This window comes from Chenopodium quinoa, unplaced genomic scaffold (genome assembly GCF_001683475.1).
Source record: "Chenopodium quinoa cultivar QQ74 unplaced genomic scaffold, ASM168347v1, whole genome shotgun sequence".
In the NCBI taxonomy this organism is placed as follows: domain Eukaryota; kingdom Viridiplantae; phylum Streptophyta; class Magnoliopsida; order Caryophyllales; family Amaranthaceae; genus Chenopodium; species Chenopodium quinoa.
Genome location: NW_018743175.1, coordinates 3,062,211 through 3,077,067, shown reverse-complemented (window position 1 = coordinate 3,077,067; position 14,857 = coordinate 3,062,211). Strand labels below are relative to the sequence as shown.

Sequence of the window (14,857 nt, the reverse complement as noted above, 5' to 3'; positions counted from 1 at the left end):
CAAAGGCCGGAGTCTGACCCTGCTGAAGGGATTAGGGCGACTCCCCTTTCCTCGGCTCCTCCTCAAAGAACGGATGAGCCGAGTGCTTCTGGACTGGACGATGAAATTCCCGCTGTCCTTTGGGATATCCTCCCTGGGTTTTCAGAGTGGGAGAATGCCGAAGTCGCTTCGGCCATGATAAAGAACCGCCCCTACTCATGGTGGGTAGAGAACGCCGATCAATATCGATTTGCTGAGCAAATTGAGTTGCACTACGGCATTTTTGAAGCTGATGGATATTGGTGCCGAATGCCCTCAGCATCCGATAGAATCCATCGTCCACCCCCGGGGTATGTGGGGGTGTACACGAGACAGCTTCAGTATGGGCTGAGGTTCCCTTTGGACGTTTTCGTCCGAGACTTGCTGATCCATTACAACATTTCCCTATGTCAGCTAACCCCCACCAGCATCCGAAGGGTGATGACATACTTATGGGTCTGCAAGTTCTTCAAATACGTGCCGAACCTGCACTGCTTCAGAAAGCTCCATCGGCTAGTGCCAAATATTCAGAGTGGGCACGGAAGCCATGGTTCTGGGTGGTATCGGATTGAGTCCCGGCCCCAATACTTGACCATGTGGCCAAATGACTCTTCAGACAAGGACTGGAGAGGTCAATGGATTTGGGTTAGGGCACCCATAGATCCGGGCCACCCTTGCGTCTTCAGCGCTCCCCGGTACTTAGCTGAGCCTGATCCCGAAATGGGAAGTCTAGGTCCCCCGCAGATAACGGGGCGGATCCGAACCTGGATCAGCAACATATCTTCGGCAAGCTGCCGAACCCGGGGGGGAGTGGTCGAATGTAGCATATCCCGGAGACTTGGCTCCCCGATACGCATTACGTTTTCCAAGAGAATATGCTAGCAGCTGTTGGCCTCAGCCGAAAGTTTAAGGATGGTAAGCTTCTTCGGCTGGGGCCGAGGCTTTTAACTACCTCTTTTTCTTCTCTCGCTTTGCTTTTTTATGCTGTGCCAACATATCTGAGCTAAACTTTTTCCCTTTCCTTTTTTCAGAGCGGGACGAGACCAACGTTGGTATTAACTACGCTCGTCTTGGTGTTAACCGAGAGCGAGTTGTAACTGAACGGGCCCCGTCTATCACTGAGCCGAGGCATAGGGAAGTTCATCTGGACTCTTCCCACTTCCAAATTGAGGCTGTTGCTCTGTATCAGAGGCAGAAGCCTTGGTGGAAGAAGAGAGACCCTTGGTTTCAGCTGCTGAACGAAGAAGCTGAAGCTGCCCGCACAGCCGAAGAGGTTGCACGGGTACTTGAGGCTTGTGAAGGAGGAGAAGGGTCCTCCAGAGCTGCTGAAGCCGAAGCTGCAGCTGAAGAAGACGAGGCTTTGCTGAAAACCTCGGTGAGTTTTCAGACAACTTTTTTTTTTTTTTTTTTTTTTTTTTTTTTTTTCTTTACTCACACTCTTCTTCCCCCCTGTCTGTTACAGTCTGAAGAGAGTAACAGACACAGAGAAGGCAAAGCTCCTGTTCGTCCCGAAGATCAAATACAAGAGTCTTCAGACTCAGATATGGACGAGCAGCCCCTTCTGAAAAGGCGCCGAAGGATGGCCATCATCGGCCCTCATGATTTTCAGCAGAGGCCGATGACCATCGGCGTCGCAATAAGGGAACCTGAGGAAGGCAATGGATCGCCGAGGGTTCCCCAGCCAACACCCCAATCTCCTCAAAAGACCCCTCCGCCACCTCCTGAGATGGAGGTGGATCAGAGAACTCCCGAACCTAAGGGAGGGGTCCAAGAAGAAATCAAGAAGAGTGCTGCTGAGCACGAAAATAAAGATGCCGTGATGTCCAGTGCTGAGGGCTTCACGGCAGATATCGCCAGAGAGGTTGAGGCTTTCGTCCTCACCCCTGAAGAAGAGGAGGTCATAGTACTTGACTCCTCTGAGAAGGATGATGCTGAGACAACCAAAGCTAATCAAGCTCCATCGTCGTCCTTCCCTTCTTTCCAGACTCTGCATTCTGGAGAAATGGGTTTCTCGGCCCCCCGAATTCCAATCCCAGATCACATCTGGGACCTCATATGGGGTCAAAACCGAGAAGGAGCTGAAGCCTACTTCGGCAGTTTTGCTGGCATGTCCGAAGTAGACAGGGCAAGGATCTGGTCGCTGAAGGCCACTGCTGGGATGGGCGAATCCAGTAGATCAGTTCCTGACCCAGCCAGGTCTAACCAACTGCTGATGATGCAGGTAATTTTCCTTCATTTCCTCCGAAATTCAGCTCTATTTTTTTCTTATTACTTATTTTTTTTTTGTCTTCCTGTTTTCAGTTCGTGCACAATCAGACTCTCACTGTAGAGCTGATTGATACCCTACAAGATAGGGTAGACGCTGCTGTGCACGAAAGGAAGGTGGCTGAAGAGGAAGTTAAGCTTGCTAAGCTGAAGCAAGCAGCAGCTGAAGAGAAGCAGCAGGAGGTTGAGGAGTACGGTAAAAAAGCTGCCGAAGCTCTGAAAACCTTCTGCGATGCTATGGAGATGGAGGTTTTTCCCCCACTGATGGAAGGGGAAAAATTCCTCCAGGAGCATATGGGAGTGGACGTCTCCAAATTCAAGGCTGCTATTGAGAGCCGAATTCAAGAAGGAACTGCTGCACAAGCTGAAGTACAGCAGCGTCTAGAGGCTCTTGAAGCCAGCCGAATGGCTGCTGAAGAGTTGCTCCTGGCCAAAGACGTCCAACTCTCAGAGGCTGCTGCTGCTGCTGGAGCTCAAAGAGCTAAGTTCCAAAAGGCTGAGGATCAACTGCTGATCCAGAAAGTTGAAGTGGCCCAGGCTCAGACAAAGGCTTCCCAAATTCAGCAAGAGCTGAATGAGCTGAAAGGCTCCTCCTCCCAAGTCGCTGATGAGCTGAAGAAATCCAAGGAAGACTTGGAGGAGACCCAGAAGAAGCTGGCTGATGCTGAGGCTTTACTCAAAGTCCGTGTCTATACCCAAGAGGAATATGAGATGGGTTTCAGAAACGGATTCCGAGTATGCCGAAGAGTCTGCCTTCATGCTGAGCCGAAGCTGGACTGGTCTAAATGTGCTGAGTGGGTCCAGAATCCCGAAGACCCTCACATGAAGTTTGCAACTCCAGCTGAAGCTGAAATTCTTAAGGCTGAGGAAGCCGAAGAGGAAGCTGAAAGACTGGAGTTGGAAGCTGAGCAGAGGGAAAGGGAGGCTCGGCAAAGTGCAAAGCCCGCCTCTTCTGCTGCTGGGGCTGAGGCCACCATGGGACTCAACGCTGATCAGTCTGATCCGCCGGCTGAAGCATAGGAACTCGGGCAGTCGTCTTCAGAATCTTGCGGTTCATCATGTGCTTAACTTTAGACTTGCCGCTTTCTGAGTTTTTTGCCTTGTTTTTTGCTTCAGCTTGCCTTGTCGTACAGCAGTTTTATTTTTTTGCTTATGTACGTATTTCGGCAGCTGTTATTTTCCGCTTGTGGGCGGCTGCCGATACTGAATTATTGAACTTGTAGCTCAATTTTTTTCTTCAGTTGCTTTATTTTTGAATGCTTTACTGTTTCTTTTCTTCAACTCTGCCGAACATAGCTGCACTGCGTGCTTCTTGCCCCCACAGAAATTGAAGTATGACTTTAGTTGAATAAGCAATTTCTGAACTTCTTCAAAATGGATATCCGAAACACAGGGCCAACTGAAGGCAATGCTTCTGGGATACAAGTCTTACTGAAGATTGACTGTCTGAAAGTTGGATATCCGAAACACAGGGCCAACTGAAGGCAATGCTTGGGATATTAGCTTTCTGGGACTAACCTCTTTAGAACAAGTCTTACTGAAATTTGACTTCAGCTGAAAGACCAGCGTTCTTAAAGAAGACGCATATCCGAAACACAGGGCCAACTTGAGGCAATGTTTCGGATAATGGCTCTCTGGGATACAAGGCTCAGTTAAGGCAATATCCCAGAATTGTCCATGGACTCATGTCTTTGGAGAACAGGTCTTACTGATGTTTGATTTCAGCTGAAAGACCAGTGTTCTTTAAAAAGACTGAGTTTTGTAAGCCATCTGAAACCCAGTTACCCGAAGGCGAAGGTTTCAGACGAGGCTGATTTAAAAAGGCTGTTATCCTTGATTTTCTGTCTATCTTTGAAAAATGGATACCCGAAACACAGGGCCAACTTAAGGCAATGTTTCGGATAATGGCTCTCTGGGATACAAGGCTCAGTTAAGGCAATATCCCAGAATTGTCCATGGACTCATGTCTTTGGAGAACAAGTCTTACTGAAGTTTGACTTCAGCTGAAAGACCAGTGTTCTTTAAAAAGACTGAGTTTTGTAAGCCATCTGAAACCCAGTTACCCGAAGGCGAAGGTTTCAGACGAGGCTGATTTAAAAATTTTCAACTGTTGCTGTTATCCTTGATTTTCTGTCTATCTTTGAAAAATGGATACCCGAAACACAGGGCCAACTTAAGGCAATGTTTCGGATAATGGCTCTCTGGGATACAAGGCTCAGTTAAGGCAATATCCCAGAATTGTCCATGGACTCATGTCTTTGGAGAACAAGTCTTACTGAAGTTTGACTTCAGCTGAAAGACCGGTGTTCTTTAAAAAGACAGGTTTTGTCAGCAATCTGAAACCCAGTTACCCGAAGGCGAAGGCTTCAGACGAGGCTGAATAAAAAACCCTCAAAGAGTAGATAGAACAAAGAAAATTTTGAAAGGATAAAAAGTTGTAAATTTTATATAAATGGCGGCTCCAAGGCCTGTCATTAGTTCAAAATGTACTTACAAAGATTGTTCTGCCCCGAAGGGTTTACACATGGTATTTTTTCAGTACATCAGCATTCCAGTGATTCTTCAACTCAGTTCCATCCAACTGCCGAAGTCGGTATGTCCCTGGCTGAAGCTCATCATAAATTTCATAAGGTCCCTCCCATGTAGCTGAGAGCTTCCCATGGATTCGGCCTTTCTGAACTGCAGCAGCATTCCGAAGGACAAGATCCCCAATTTTGAGAGGCCTTGCATGGACCCTTCGGTTATGGGAGATGAGGTCTGAACTTATCCCGGGCATATCAGCTGCCGAGAAAGCAAACACATCTCTGTTATCCCGCAGGAGCTGAATAAGTTCACAACGGGTGTTAGGATCAAGGTCCATCCCGATTGTTACACATTTCTCAGCATCTCCTTCGGCCAACTCTGCTGTTTCAGTCTGTTGGTCCATGTCCATTGCCGATGGACTGGACTCTTCAGAATCTGGTCTGCTGCCAATGTCAGCAGGTGTCCCAGTCTTTGTGTTCTTCGGCTGGCTCTCTGAGTCTTTCGGCTCAGATGAAGAGTCAACCTTTTCCCTTTCGGGACCTTTTTCTCTGGGCACTGATCCTTGGGCCGAAGCACTTAGGCCTTTCGGCTTTTTTGTGCTTGGCTCTCTTTCTTTTTCTTTCTCCTCCTCATCCTTGTCGTTATCTGGGCGACTACTGGATGGCTTGAGGTAGTTGCACCTTCGGGCGTCCTTCTGGTTGCCCTGTATCCTTTCGGGGAAGCCGGCGTCTGAGACATAAATCATCAGCTGATGATAAGTTGAGACGACCCCTTGGATCTCGTGAATTATGGGTCTCCCCAAAATCACGTTGTACACTGAAGGAGCGTCGATGACCAAAAACTCAATCATGACGTTCCGGGCTGCCTCATCGCAACCGATGGTGACAGGAAGTGTCACCTTCCCATCTGGATAAGTTGAAGCCCCATTGAACCCGGATACCGGATAGGGTACCGGCGTAAGGTGCTTGGGCTTCAGCTTAATTTGGTTGTAGGCCTTTCGGAACAGAATGTTTGCTCCGCTGCCACCGTCAACAAGGACCTTACTGACGTCGTGGTTGGCCACCGTGGCGATGATCACCAACGGATCCTCGTGAGGAAACGTAATCCCCCGGCAGTCGGCGGCTGTGAACGTCATGTTCGGCACCGGCGACTGGGGAGATTGAATGTCAGCGTTGTTCACCTGGTGAGTCAAAGCTCTAAGGTGACGCTTGTGCTCCCTCCGAGAGTATATTCCTCCCGAGATAACATTGATCGGAGGGAATTTCCCCTCCGGTTTTTTACTGTTTTTCCGAGGGAAATCAAGGTCCTGCCGAGGGTCCTTTGCTAACCTTTCGGATTCTTTTTTCTCGCGGTGATCCGCGATGTATTTTTTCAAGTATCCCTTCCGGACCATGTCTTCTATCTGGTCCTTCAGCTGGATACACTCCTCAGTGTTGTGGCCCGAAGAATCGTGGAACTCACACCACTGATTTTTATTTTTTCGCTGATACCACTCTGGGAGTGGTCTCGGCTTTCGGTAACTCTGCTCCTCCTTCGTCACACTGTAAATTTTGGCGCGTGGAAGAGAGAGCGGAGTGTAGGACTCATATCTGCCTGTGTATGAGGCAAACCTGTCCTTCTTTAGGTCGCTGGCCGAAGATGGCTCCGAGGCCTTTGATTTTCCCTTTGCCTTATGGCCTTGGCCTTCAGACAAGGGTATTTGCCTCTGTTTCCCTCCCCCGGATTGAGGTTGGGTTTTTGCTTTATTCCATTCTTCGGCTCGGATGAACTTATCCGAAGCACTAAGAGCTTTCTCCAAGGTCTGCGGGGTATGCATGACCATAAAGTCTAGGAATTTTCCTGGCTGAAGGCCATTCTGCATTGCAAAAACAGCTAGCCCCTGGTCCAGCTGGGAGACGCTTGATGACTCGTTACTGAAACGGGTCAGGTAGTCTCGGAGGCTTTCAGTTTCCCCCTGTTGCAGACCCATGAGCTCTGCGGTAGTCTTCTCTCGGCGGTTTGCCGTGGAAAACTTGCTCCTGAACTTGGAGGACAGATCATCCCAACCTGTTATGGAGCCTTGCCTTACTCCCTTGGAGATCCACGCTTGCGCGACCCCCTTGAGAGTGGTTGGGGCAAAGATGCATATGAGTCTCATACGAGGCCACGTGGTCCTTCGGATCCGTGGTCCCGTCATATGTGATATGCGACGGTATTTTAACCGTGGGTACGCGCTCTTCCAGTATCCATTGCTCGAATGGTGAACTAGCGGGAAGCATAATGGCCTTGCCCTTGTTCCTGGCCGAAGGGACCGCGCTCCGCCCTCTTAGAGAGGTAGGAGTGGTTTTCGTCCCTGGCTGGGAAGTCTGGGCCTCGGCTGCAGGGAACGAGAGGCGACTACGCACGCTCGGTTCCTGGCCGCCGAGTCGGTCAAGGACGCTTCTGCGAGCAGTCTCGGGTTCCCGGCGAGTAGATTCTGGCCGAGAAGCTGAGCTGCTGCTCTTATGCGCTGCTGGTCTTGAGGATGAGGATCCTTTAAATAATTGAGAGTTCTTCTTCCTCTGTTTTTCATTTTTCCAAGAATCCTCCTCCCACTCTTCCAGTTCCCGGAAGGAAGGAAGCTTCCCACCGTCATGGTCTAACTTCCTCCGCTGATGCCGGGTATGCGGAGGAGTTCGATCACGAGGCGGTGGCATATTCTGTGCCCTCATTGCCTCCATGAGTACTGCCAGCGCTCTTGCCACCTCTTCCGAACTGGGCCCCGTCAAAGGGGTCCCCGGCCGAGTGTGGGCATGAGGCCGTGCAGCCGATGGTTGGCTTCGGGACACTGAATATGTCCTATGATCAGACTGACCCCTGCTAGACCGAGAGTGGTCCGGCCTATATTGAGAGTCATGCATTATAGGAGATAGGGAATCCTCCTTGTGTGATCCTCCCCCCGAGCCGGCACCCTTGGGAGAGTTCCGGTCCGGCGTGGGCGATGGTGTAGGGGTTTTAGGCTTTTCGCCCGCTCCTTGACGGAGGCTTTTGCTCTTGCGGTTCTTAGCCATGGCTGCTAAGATAATTGCAAGATGATCTTGGTTAGGAATTTGGCTTAAAGATTTTTGAAAGTCTTCCCCACAGACGGCGCCAAATTGTTTCGGTTGAAAACAATGGGACCTTGCCGAAGGTCCGTTGAAATGGAGAAGACTGGATTCGATCCAAGTTGTGTTGGGCCGAAGGTTTCCTGCACAGTGAACACACGTAAACTAGCCTCGGGGGTGTTTCCGAGGAAGGCCCCTCCGATGCTAAAGTCAGTATAATGTGTAAAAGGAAGACACTATGCAAGAGAGTTTGTAGCTTGAGGCTTTTGTGGGATATTTCTGAATGCAAGAATGAGCATACGAATTGGAATATCAATGATCATATGTCATAATGTATCTGATCTCCCCTTGAATGTGTTAATATGAGGGCTTTTATACCTCATCATACTTGGAGAGGTTGGGCTTTAGCCCAATTGGCTTACTTTGTGGGCTGACTTTTGACTTTTGAGCAATTGGAGAGTTGAACCTTGACCTTGGGCTTTTAATTGGATCATTTAGTGCTCAGGCCCAATTTTGACTAAATTGGACCCAAACACTTTCTAAAACAAAAGAATTTCTATAACTTTTTCCTGTACAATTTTTGATTGCTTTAAACGAAACTGCTAATGATGTGAGAACTGCGCGCTATATAAGTATGTATAATCACACATTACACAACGTACCTCACAATTCACACCTTTGTTTATATGATTTTCTTTTTTCTTTTATGTCCTCAACAACGATCACACACCCAAAGCAACAGATTTCAACTATGAATCCAGGAGAATGTCGAAAATCTCAAGTCAGATGACTGATCACTGATCCGAACTCTCCCATTTACAGTATATCATTACATAATTAGTCTTCTAAACAATGTTCACCCTGCAAGCATATAGGAACATCGTTGTCAGAATTTCCTTCTATCTCTTAAGCACGCAATAACAGTTAGAAATGGACTGGAATTTTCGTGTACTCAGTTAAACAAGCTGATGCATTTACCTGTTATTTCCGAACACTAAAAGATCTCATCCTCATCCGGAAAAACCTCTGGATGTATTGCTGCAGTATTGTAATGAAGAGTTCTTTGAAGTTTTCTCGGGTCTAAAACTTCAACTTCAATTGAGAATGAGGAACTAACAGGACGGTGATCTGATATCTTTATTTCTGCTCTTCTGTAGAAATGCTGTTTTATGCCCTTTCCTGACCACAGTATCCTGTCACACCTGCACAACAGCAATAAACACCTGTTATTATCAAGCTCCTTTTGATCTTTAAGAACGTATTAATAGAATCAATCTGATCTAATCTAATCTAACCTGATGTTATCTGATATAAAGATTATAAACACTAAACTACTCAAGTTCTGAAATATGTTAATTGACAGCTTTTTATCAAACTGACAGCATGTTTACTTACCATGCTGGTGATCTCCTCTTCTCCCCTTCTTTTGGGTTTTCGCCAACATATCTATCCGAGTTGATGCCATACTTGTATGTAGGCGGGAAAGTTATTGGTCCCTCCTTCCATCCATCAAAAACATGCCCACTGCGAAGCTCTGTGCTTAGCTGTAAAAAATATTGTAACTGTTAATATATATTCAGAGTATATTACAGTGCAGTTATATTAGATGGTGTATGTTATTTGGTTCTGTTTTGCTAATCACGGTGTAAATTTCAGTCAGAAATCTTACCTGATCACTGTTAATGAGCTCATTCCACTCTTTGTTAGCAACACGCTTTCTTATTTCATGGTCTGACATATTGAGACGGTAATTCAAATCACCGAACCAGAATATTTGGCTGTTAACAGTAAAATCCATATTAGAAATCTCATAACGTATACAGTAACCTCAGATTGACAACACCAACTTGACAGCTTGAAAAAAAAATGCTTACTCATGAGATGGAATGTTATGTGGCTGGTTATCTTCAACGATTGATGTGAACCGAGTACGTTTAATGATCTCATATACATTATCATTGCGCCTATTTTGATCTCCATCCTTGTGACCAGATGTTAGATGAGAGCAAACAAAGCACATGCGCGACTGATACAGAGACATGCTAACAGATATTGATCCCTGCACACATAAAATCACATTATTATTCGTCTATTTACATTATTTATCAATGTAATATTACTTGTCAGTTTTAAATACGAATATGTAGCCTTAAAAGTCACAAGTTAAATTACCTTGTTTCCCATGTAACCCATAAACCCAACACCAACAGGAAAGACCTTCAAGTTGCTAATGTGTCTTCTCAACTTCTTGCGAACCCAAACTGAAACATATATACCAACCATCTGCTTGCTGACAATTCGAACATACTTACGATGAGTATTACCATTTGAGAAACTAGGTGGACTATCCTCTGGTAAACCAAATAAAGAATCATCTTCTTCTGCAGAAAATTCACCAGAAGCATCTGATGCAGAATCATGAGAATCTTCAGACCTCTCAGGCTGTTCCTCAATCAGCAAATTCGCGAGACTAGGATGTATCCTTTTCAATCCTCCATTATTAGGTATCAAGTTAGGATCAAAACTTAAAGGATTTCCCATCCATGAAACTCCTGACATTCCTGAACTGCTCAGAACTCGGCGTAACTTCAGAGTTGAAGTTGAAGACAGATTTGAAGGCACTGTGACTAATGAATGTCCAGGCCAATCTATCCTTCTGTCACTGTCAATTCCATAAATCCTTTTTATTAAGGCCTTTGTTTCCTCACTGTACTTTCCTGTAAGTTCATGTCTACCTAAGTCAAGATCATGGTTCGGTTTCTTTAAGGATTCCTCGTTAGCTAGACCGAGTGAAGGGACATCAACCTCGATTGCAAGACCGTCTAGTGTAGAGGATGCCCTTAAGATTGGAGAAGGGGGTGCACTGTAACTTTTGTAGTCGATTTCAGGTTCAGATGTTTTGTTCAGGGTTTTTCGGATGAATGACTCCCATTTCGAAATTGGCCTGTTATCCTCTGCTCCTAGAACATTTCCTGGATTCAGGGGGATCACCTCCTGAAAACTGCAAATTACCATACAAAAAAATGCACCCAAATTAGTTCTTTGCCCCTTAGATTTAAGACACGTCCAGGACATAAATATTTTGCTCGTTTCCATTCACTAATCATTTTTATGCCACGAAACTTCATACAAGGATGAAAACTACAAAATATAACGAAGAAAATCATACACGGATTTTGTTATGTTACCACAACAAGACCTGTTGATTGTAAATTTATTGTTATTTATTATAGCGTACCAAAAAACTAATCTCCACTAAAATAATTATTGTAACATGTATGTGATAAGCGTTACACGAAAAAAAAATCTAGTCTATATAAATCGTATACCACTACTAGTTCAATTGAAGAGTTGTTGATTACAAACATTGATAAAATCATGAGTTGTCATACCCAAAGAAGAAGAACAAATTAAAGTATAGCATGCCATTAATTAATAAATTGAATTAGTGGGACAAACTAGTGTTTAATTGTCAATTATAATACGTGGTTGATTACAATTACGGAGTAACTACCAATTCAAGTGCTTGCCAACAACAAGGAAGGGAAAGTGGCATCCCGCCCTCCACTTGTAAGTTGTAACACAAACATTAAGAGAAGGTACAAAGATATGAATGTCATGAATTTATCCACACAAATCTACTTTTGGGCGGCAAAAAGTTGATGATATAAAATAGAATGGTCTAAATACGGTGAAACACCTAACATAACTACACAAGAAAGTTTCCTACAAATGGATAATTATGGGTAGTTTTTAACCTTTTTTATGTTATCTCTCGATCGTGTGGCTTACCTAGTCTCTCTAAGGTCAACAAAACTTACGAAAGTAGATATTTTGATTTCCAACCAGAAGATAATGCTTTGGAGTTAAACCTTTACAGATGTTGAAACTTTCTACAAAGATAACCCCTAATTATTAATTTATTCTATAAATTGTATAATACTAGTAGATGTAATAAATATAAGGAATGAAAGTATGAAGAATGGCCGGATGAGGAAAAAAAAGTGTTGATGTAAGGAAAATGAAATACAGAAATCAGTATCGTGAAAAACTTTCATATGATTTGAAGTGACTAAACTCTGTATTCATTATTTAATACATCAGTTGTATTTAAAAATTGTGATTTATTCTATCAAGTCTCAGCAAGACAAATGGCTATTTTTAATCTATTTGTTCACCGCCGAATACATGCTTTATTATTTATGAAAATTTAGCCTCAAAGCTAGCTAAATGCTTTGACACATAATTTATTAAAGCCCAATTGACATTAGGCATCAATATGATTCTTCCAAATTCAACGCGGAACTTGGTAATATTATAGTGAATGGATGTATCATTTTTTTAAAGCTTGATGCTATAGTACACATGCATAATTAATTAATTAAAAATTTAAAATGAACAAATAAGATGAATAGACGAATCAACAACTGTACGAGCCGCACATTGTCAATATAGATACGTATAATCTTATGTGTTTGTTTAGTAGACATATATTGTACGGTCGGTTAACTATTACTGGTTCGGGATAAGATGTTTAACACACTTATCCTGCTACACAAGTCTAAATCTTCCTAGAATAGAGCACCTCCGATAAGAGAAACACAAATATCTGCTCATGTCCTACCAAACGACCACTAAACTTGAAGCACCAAACACACGAGATGAAGACACAACATGAAGTCCCCTTTGTTCTCAACAAGAGATGTGAACAGTTATAATTCATGATATATACGCTTGCAGATATAAGGATTATAAATTTTAGATTACGGGGACCACATGTATAACCGGACCACTATTTCATTATCTCATAGTTCAAAGTAAATAATTAATAACAGACTAAATAGTAGTATAATTAAAAAAAAAGTCATAAAATTACCCAATAATATAGATATCTGCTGGTTCTTCCATGCAAAGCCAGTCATCTATGTCAAGACCATCAGATGGAGATCTACCCGCTACATTCCATGTCCCTATTGTCACTCTGCATAACATATCAATTGGTTATTAGGGAGCGACGCGTAAGATTATATAATAACTCCTCTAACTTATAAGATGATTATCTGATAACACTTTTTCTCTAACACGGGACGGCTAATGTTTGCATAAAGATGTTATGAAAAAAAATCGAAATGACAGTATGTGTCTAGCTATCTTTTGGACATGAAATTAACATGAGCAAACTTACGACGATGATCTAACCTCACATCTTTAGTTTTCATGTATTCAACTCGAAGCGTTTCGGAAATTCCTCTTCTGTGTCTTAATTGAGTACCACGTTCACTAGGTAATTTGTCTGAACAGAAATGGAAACAAACAAATAATCAGAACATGTACAAATTCACATTTTTAGTGAAACTTCCTTTTTTTAGATATATATGGATCATAAACCTCAAAGAAAAAAAATAAAATAAAAATTTCCTGTCTCCTATAATAGACACTAGCTTCATTTAGCTCATAAACTTATTAACTTACACCAAGACTAATTCAATCAAACAGCTAGCCAATCAACTTATTTGAATGGCGGGCTTCGGGTATGAACACGACGTGTTGTTCATACCCGAAACATTGTGAAGATTTCAAAATTTCATCAAATTGGAACAAAATTAAAAATAAAATCCAATTATTATTACCTGAAATTTGGTCTGTACCCATGGATTGCGATGGAGTTCTTTCAGGTCCATGAAAAAGGTCTTTAGCATCCTTGAGGTTGGATTCCTTGTAAGTAAATGCTGAAAATTTTCCCAAAAAAATAAAATAAATAAACACCAACTTAGAAGAGAGAGACACCGCAAAAATAACTAGTAACTGTGTAAAATCACACCATCACGATCATCTTCGCTTTCAGTCTCAGTATCGAAATCATCCTCGCTAAATTCATACTCCTTAGGCTTAATATTAAGCCATTTCTTCATAACCAGGGAAGGCCAAAATGCCTAAAAAAAACCAAACAAAAGTCTCGTTATGTTATGTTATACTATCAACTGACTGAAACAAATTACATTAAAATTATTTATCGACCATGAAACAAATAACAACATATCCATCCCTTGATAGAAAGCTAAGGTCGGACATACCTGATCTGACCGCCTTCCCCGTCGAGTCCTCATATTATTTCTCGACCACACGAATGTGTGAGCTCTCAAGAGCCACTAATAAAAAGGAGGAGGAAATTAAAGGAGCTTAACACGACGACGACGTAGTGAACAGAAGAAAAATTATGGGACGATAATATATATCACCCGTATATATGTAACACCAACCAGCAAACGTACTGTTTTGGGTCGTTTTCGTGTCGAATTATTTTTTTAATATATATAAACGAAAAGTAGGAAGATCAATAATAAATGGTTAAAACCGTTAACATAACCAAGGGATTACATGCAATAACTTCGAGGAAGATACTCGCAAAATAACAAGTATGAAACGACGACATAGTTTAAAGGCATTATAACTAGCTAAATGGTGCGGGACAGACAGTACACTTCATGGTTTCAACTTGCACCTTATTATTAGTATTTATATTACAACCCTAAGTTTTTATAAAATAAATTTATGGTCCTTACCTTTCTTCTACGTTTGAATAATGACCAAACATAAATATATAAAAGCTTGGTTTTTTTGTTGAAAAACCAATCAAATTTGTCACATATAATACAGAGTATATAATTATTTGTATAACAAATTTGTTATGTCATTTTCAATGAACTAAGACTTCAACAGTCCTAGATCAGTAGGCACACATATTTTGCAACCATTGCTTTCAATGAATTGGTGGGTTTATTGGTTGGACACTACCCTTTGTCACACATACACAATATCACATAATTTTAAGTCTTTTTATATTCAGTATTATATATACAAGTCTCGTATATTGCTGATTCAAGATGACGCGTAAATCTGTGATTTTTGAGAGAGCCAACTCATAAGATGAGGAAATCTCAGATTGATCTAATGGTTACAAATATTTGGAAAAAAAAGTTAGGATCGGA

The 14,857-nt window shown here is 42.9% G+C and overlaps 1 protein-coding gene across 1 annotated transcript; it reads right to left on the bottom strand.

Annotated features, from left to right (window-relative positions):
• Window positions 1–8,527: 8,527 nt before the first annotated feature.
• Window positions 8,528–14,369, bottom strand: LOC110732490 (type I inositol polyphosphate 5-phosphatase 2-like). The gene is made up of 11 exons (XM_021912438.1): window positions 13,943–14,369; window positions 13,690–13,801; window positions 13,499–13,597; window positions 13,068–13,161; window positions 12,745–12,849; window positions 10,041–10,869; window positions 9,743–9,927; window positions 9,538–9,646; window positions 9,264–9,412; window positions 8,847–9,070; window positions 8,528–8,729 (listed from the first exon to the last, which is right to left on the bottom strand). The coding sequence occupies exons 1-10, from the start codon at window positions 13,973–13,975 to the stop codon at window positions 8,863–8,865; spliced, it is 1,923 nt and encodes a 640-aa protein (XP_021768130.1). The 5' UTR covers window positions 13,976–14,369; the 3' UTR covers window positions 8,528–8,729; window positions 8,847–8,862.
• Window positions 14,370–14,857: the final 488 nt, after the last annotated feature.

Coding starts and splice junctions, on each gene's coding strand:
- LOC110732490 (XM_021912438.1), bottom strand. CDS start 13,975: ATGAGGACTCGACGGGGAAGGCGGTCAGATCAG. Junction 12,850..13,067: donor ATGAAAACTAAAGATGTGAG/GTTAGATCATCG, acceptor TATGTTATGCAG/AGTGACAATAGGGACATGGA. Junction 9,647..9,742: donor CATAACATTCCATCTCATGA/GTAAGCATTTTT, acceptor TACTGTTAACAG/CCAAATATTCTGGTTCGGTG.